The 6,000-nt window shown below is 47.1% G+C and overlaps 1 protein-coding gene across 3 annotated transcripts in view; it reads left to right on the top strand.

Annotated features, from left to right (window-relative positions):
• Window positions 1-930: 930 nt before the first annotated feature.
• LIN7A (lin-7 cell polarity scaffold A) overlaps window positions 931-6,000 on the top strand; it is a 45,811-nt gene continuing 40,741 nt past the window's right edge. The window contains exon 1 of one of the 3 annotated variants that reach the window (XM_088531202.1): window positions 931-1,030. In XM_088531202.1, the coding sequence (XP_088387328.1) occupies window positions 988-1,030 (43 nt within the window). In that variant the 5' untranslated portion in view covers window positions 931-987. The remainder of the gene's footprint in view (window positions 1,031-6,000) is intronic. The other 2 variants (XM_088531200.1, XM_088531201.1) reach the window with 2 other exon arrangements.

The following is a 6,000-nucleotide window of genomic DNA, read 5'->3' as shown; positions in this document are numbered from 1 at the left end:
AAATTTGTGCTGAATTCAGTTTTAACAGAAGACGTGGGTGGCTCATGTGTATTATTTAAATTTATCCAAGACTGCCAAATATATTTTTAACCTGCTCTTAAAACTGCCAATGATAAAACGTCTGCAGTTTCTTTAATTATCTACAGCAATATTTAAATACCTTTGTGATTAGAAAGCTTTTGCTGATGTGCAACCTCCTACTGCTGTATTTTTAAGTCCCGTCTCCCCAGATCCCAGTGGAGATAGGGAAGAGAGCACTTATTTCACCTGGACTAAATGCTTCTTGGGCAAACAGAGACACAGAGGGCAGACAGGCAGTGGTCTAGCAGGATGCAATTCCTTGCTCAGTTGCATCCATACCCTGTTGCCTGCCCCTTGGGAAGGCAGCAGGGATGCCAGGGCCCTGCCGTGCTTTCCAACACCCCAATTCCAGCACGGACAGCAGGGACAGCTTCGCCTCGGCTCTGAGCCAAGGAGCAAGAGTGTGGCCGGGCAATCGCCAAGCAAGACCTGCCGGCCAAGGGAGGCCAGCGAGGATGGCCGCCGCTGAAGCCACCGCCAGGCACCCGTGGCCACCTGCAAGCGCCACGCGACGGAGACGCGCTCGGTGCGTCTTTCAGCAGCGGATTCCCCCTTCCCGAGGGCTGGCCTCGCTCGCGCTCAACAGCTGGGCAACCAACGGCAGGCGACGCTGGCCGTTACGTCCGTTAAAAATCAAAACGGCCGCGCTGGGGCGATCCGGCCACGCGCGCGCGCGCCTTCCCTCGCGCAGCCGCCGGCGGTGCCGCCGCCCCAGGGCGAGCCCCGCCGCCCGCGCGGCCGTTGCGGCTCGCGCCGCAGCCGTTGAGCGGAGGGCGCGGGCGCCGCCGCCGCCCCGCGGGCAGCCCCGCCGCGTCGCCCTCCGCGCCGCCCCCCGCGCCGCCCCCCGCGCTCCGCCTCGCCGCTGCCGGGGCCGCGCGTCACTCGGGCTCCGGCGCCGCCGCAGACATGGCGACGCTCGCGGCCGTGCAGCCGCTCACGCTGGACCGAGGTAGGCGCTGCTGCCCGGCGCGCAGCGGCCGCGGGCGGCGCGCGGCACCGCGGCCTCGCGGCGCATCCCGGGCTCCCATCTCGCATCGCGACCCGGGCGGGGGGAATGCGGGAGGTAAAACTTTGTGCCCGTGGCTGTGGGGAAGGGAGACGGGGTCTCCGCCGGGGCGAGGAGGCGGCCTCCCGCCGCCCCCAGCCTCTGGGGCGCTCAAAGTTGTCGCGCTCCCGCAAAGGCGTTCGTTTCGGGGGAGCAATGCTGTGGTTTTAGCGGGGGGGTGGTTAGGTGGTGCGGGGTAAATACTGCCTCCGCATTTACTAGCGCTAATAATATTACTATAATAATAATTTTTTAAAAAGCCCAAACAAACAAAAACCCAGAGCTTCGAGGTATTCCTGTGGATAAGCGCTTGGTCCAGCTATAGAGAGTAGCCTCGATGCCTCCTGGCTTTGAGACGCTGTCACTAGCATCAAGGAGGTGATAGGAGAGCTGGAGGATATGTTAAAACTCAACTTTTGCCTCCAGGCTGTAGAAGTGGGACCTCTGGCTGGCAGGGCTCTGCAGAGAGGTTGCGGTTCCGCAGGATACAGGAGGGAATAATTTTCAATTCTGGTTTGCGTTGCTGCTTTGGCTCCGCATGTTAAAGGGGTCAAGCAGCTCCTGACAGCTCTCCGAATTGCTGGGGCATCCCTCTTCCAAACTTACATCCAGAGGCTCCCAGCGTGTGTAAATCTTGCCTTTCCAAAAGCATGGTTCAGACCTTTTCTTTTTTTTTTTTTTTACCTTCTTTCTGGAGGATTAAGGTGAGCTCTCAAAATAAGATAGAGAGCTCTTTGCTGGGAATCCTCTGCAAGAGAGACCTGATGAGCTCGATTGCAAAATGACAGAGGAGATGCAGGCAACTTTACTGGAATCTAAGAACGAAGCACCTCATAGAGTACTCGAAATGCACTTTGCTGGATGGATTTGTTTAAATTGAAGCATTGCTAGAAAAGGAATAACTGAAGTTACTATTACTGAAATAGCAAAGTGCCGGCATGCACTTTAAACTGCTCGACAATCCACTCTGTAATCTACAGTTTCCCCCTAATACTGCTCGCAGTAAGCAGGACAAATCTATTTCCTGGCAAAGGGCAGAACAGATGGCAATCCATTAGGAAACCTGGCTTTTCAAAGAAAAGTATTACTATTTCAGAATTACACATTCCTTTTCAATGCAAAGCTTTAAAAAAGCCAAAATACTCAGAATTCAAATTAGTCCCAAATGAAGTCTAAGCATCTGTTGTCCAGGATGTGCCTAACCGTTTGGCGGGAGTGCCAACGTTACAGACTCTCTGCTTGTCAGCCAGGGCTGATGTTACTATGAGGGGGATGCACAAGACGTGGTGGTAGGCTGTGCTATGCAAAAGGAAAACATAGACAAGAAGTAATGTATTTTTAATATTGCACCTGATCTCCAGAAGGCCATTTTTTTCAGATGTTGCTGCTACATTAACTGGAGAGGGTGGACTGACATCCCAGAATAAACTAGATCAAACCCAATCTTTCTAAATATTTCCTCTGTAGTCTTTCTGTCATAGCCATGGAAGAAGGAAAGTACCGTGTTATGGGATCTTCCAGATTTCCATTGCTTTAACTAAAGCAGATGCAGCTGTGTCTGGTCACTGTACTTTTGACAGCTTTGGTGTGATCTAGGCAAGGGCCTGAGAAGTCCCGTAGACTCGTATCAACCTCACCATGTCCCGCAGAGAGCTCAGGGAGTTGTTTCTTGAGCTCTGGCTAGGACATTTTCTTCTGCATAGTCCTCCTGCTAAAGCTCCCACAGAATGGTAAAATGTTGCACAGATGCGTAGAACAAAAATCTGAATTACACTCTTTCAATAATCTTATTCTGGACAAAATGTATGTAGTGTGTTCCACTATGGAGCAATAGGAGCTTTCTTAAATCCTGGCATAAATGGAATTTGAAATACGTATGCTAAAATTAATTACCATTTAAAGGTGAAGGGCATGTTATGTGTGAATGATTGAAAGCCAATTACATTCTGGAAGATTACTTCAGTCCAAAGCAGAGGAATTAATTTCCTTAATTCCTGTCATCATGTGCCTCTCTACCTGCACAAATGTGTGCAGGTTCCATTAGGCTTTTTAATATGTGAAACAAGTTCACAAAATAATGGAAATTTTAATCACTTAAAATTTAATCTCAAAGGTTTTTCCCTGACCTTCATGTAGTGCTGTACTGGGAGGAGGGGAGGAATCAGCAACTGTTTGAGGAGGAAGATGTAAGGCAATACAGTGATAACATAGAGCGTGTCCCTGGGGTGGATGGTGTCCGTGTTTGAGAGCTTGGGAGAGGGAAGAGCCTGTATGCTGGGCTCCTCCTGGCAGCCAAGTATGTCTTCCCCTAGAATATGTGCATCTTTATTGCTAAAAACTTAAATCCTGAATAAATACTACCCAATCAGTAAATTCCAGTGCCCTTTCAGTGCAAAGTTTGAGAATTTTTAGATTGACTCAGGGATGATTTTAGAGATTTCAAAAACTGTATCTTGTTCCAGATTGAGACAAAAGGCTACAATATGATAATTCATAAAATGACAAGCAAAAAATTGTGACGTGCCTGAACTATTCTTTTTCTTTTTACTTCTTCCGCAAATATTTCCTTAATAAGAACTTTCTTGACATTGGTTTTTCTTATAGACAGCTTTGGTTTCAGTTCAGTTAACTGAACTGAACAGTTAACAAGGATGATCAGGGGCCTGGAACATCTGCCCTATGAGAAGAGGCTGAGGGAGCTGGGCCTGTTCAGCCTGGAGAAGAGAAGGCCGAGAGGAGACCTGATCAGTGTCCATAAGTACCTCAAGGGAGGCAGTGAGGAGGATGGTGCTGGCCTCTTTTCAGTGGGGGCCACTGACAGAACTAGAGGAAATGGCATCAAAAAGTTCCACAGGAACTTAAGGAAAAATTTCTTGACAGTGAGGGTGACAGAGCACTGGAACAGGCTGCCCAGAGAGGTTGTGGAGTCTCCTTCTCTGGAGATCTTCGAAACCCGCTTGGACGCAGTCCTGTGCCACGTGCTCTAGGTGACCCTGCCTGTGCAGGGGGGTTGGACTAGATGACCTCTAGAGGTCCCTTCCAACCTTAAGCATTCTATGATTCCATTCTATGATTCTGTGATTCCATTCTAACTGGCATTTTCCCAAGTATTCACGTATCACTTATATTGAGGTATCTTGCAACCCATTGTTCTGTTTAGTAGGCTGGCACGACTGCCTTTTGCTTTCTTCTTCATGCCTTTCAGGTTCCCCACGTGCAAACCTCTACCCACCCTGTGAACTGCCTTCCCTTTTGCTCCCTATAACTCCATGACTCCCTCTGACATGTTCCAGCATTTCATAGATTCTCAGCACAGTTAACTATGTTATTCCTTGAATATCCTGTAACCTTTACACATTTTTTCCTGTTGAGGAACCCAATTTTCTCATCTATTGCTCAGTTCCTCTGCTTTCCCATGACCCTTGCCCTTTGACCAGCCTCACAGTGCCATACATGCTATATCTTCTACCCTGATTGCAGTAATGCTCTGCTCTTCTTCAAGTGCACTACCATCTATCCCAACCATCCTAATTTCTTCAGTGCTCTCAGAACCACTCACAAACTCTTGTGTATCTCCAGATACGTGTTGTGAGCAATTAGACGCTTAGGGCAGCTTACTGTGGGCATGAAGAGCTTGAAAGGTGGAAGTGTTTTCTGCAGACACCATTATGCTCTCAGCAATGTGGTAGAAGGTTCATTGCTGTAGATTTCCATGCTTCCCCTGGCACCCATTTTAGCAGTAGTCATGTGGAGTCCTGCACTTTGAAGCACTTTCTAGCTGTGCATAATAGATGTTCCACTATATCTGAACTTTCTTAGTGTGATAATCATCTGGCAATTTTTTAATACAGCTCTCCTTACTTAAAAATTTTACTTGTACTCTTCCTTCTAAAGATGAAAACCTGTGCTGAAATTAAAGCAACCTTTTTCTTTTGCAACTCAGCTGCAAAACCTCTGTCCCTGTTTCTCTTTGCATGGGACCAGGAGAAAGTGGCAGTTGTACCTTTGTACCTCGTATTTTTGAAGGTATTAGACTGTGCTGAAACCATTTTGGAATTAAGAGCAAGAAAATATCTTATTAGCATGTAGAGCGGGGACTCAGCCCTTATTGATACTCCATGGCCAGTTGCCGTTTTCCATGCATGAAGTTACTAATCATGCCACTGATGGCTACATTAATATGGATGGAGAAAAAGAACTTTGAATTGACTGAATATGCACTGCTGATATCATAGTGTTTCTGAAGCTTCACAACAAGGTCAGAGCTGTTGGATATATAGGAGGCAGATGGGGAGCAGTGGGACATGGCTTTAATTTAAAATCACTCAGATCATTAAAACAAACCAAAAATATTGACAACAGGATCTCTGTTGCTTTCGTATCTGTCCTAGGGAACCAGACAGACTTCTTGCTGTTGAGCTACCTCATAACTAATCTCTGTTGGTTCTTTATGAATTTAGTCAATTTTCCAATGGAATGGGTATGCCACAACTTACTGAAAAGCTATTATACAGCACCATGGTCAGTAAAGGTAAATAATAATAAGATCAGGTATGGAATTACCATCTGCTGTAAGAGGCTATAGGCAACCTCTGTCAAATGTGATACTGGGGGATGGCTGACCATTCATGTATAGTGTTACTTGCCAGATTTCCTTTCTTTTCTCATCTTCACACCAGATAGAGGTGCAGAATAAGGCCAAATATCTTTTACACTAGAGTTAAGCATTTGAAAACTGTGCTAAGTGGTTCTGCTGCTCCCTTGCATGACTTCCTGCGAAGTGTATATAACTGTTGTAGAGATTTCTTGTATTGCTGTTCAGCCTAGTATGTTAAAACAGTAAAAAAAAAAAACCACTTCTGCAAGTTCTATAC

Source organism: Tinamus guttatus, unplaced genomic scaffold (assembly GCF_059628265.1).
Source record: "Tinamus guttatus ecotype Peru unplaced genomic scaffold, ASM5962826v1 Tinamus_guttatus_pri_ptg000399l, whole genome shotgun sequence".
NCBI classification, from domain to species: Eukaryota; Metazoa; Chordata; class Aves; order Tinamiformes; family Tinamidae; genus Tinamus; species Tinamus guttatus.
This window is presented reverse-complemented; position numbering and strand designations above follow the sequence as displayed.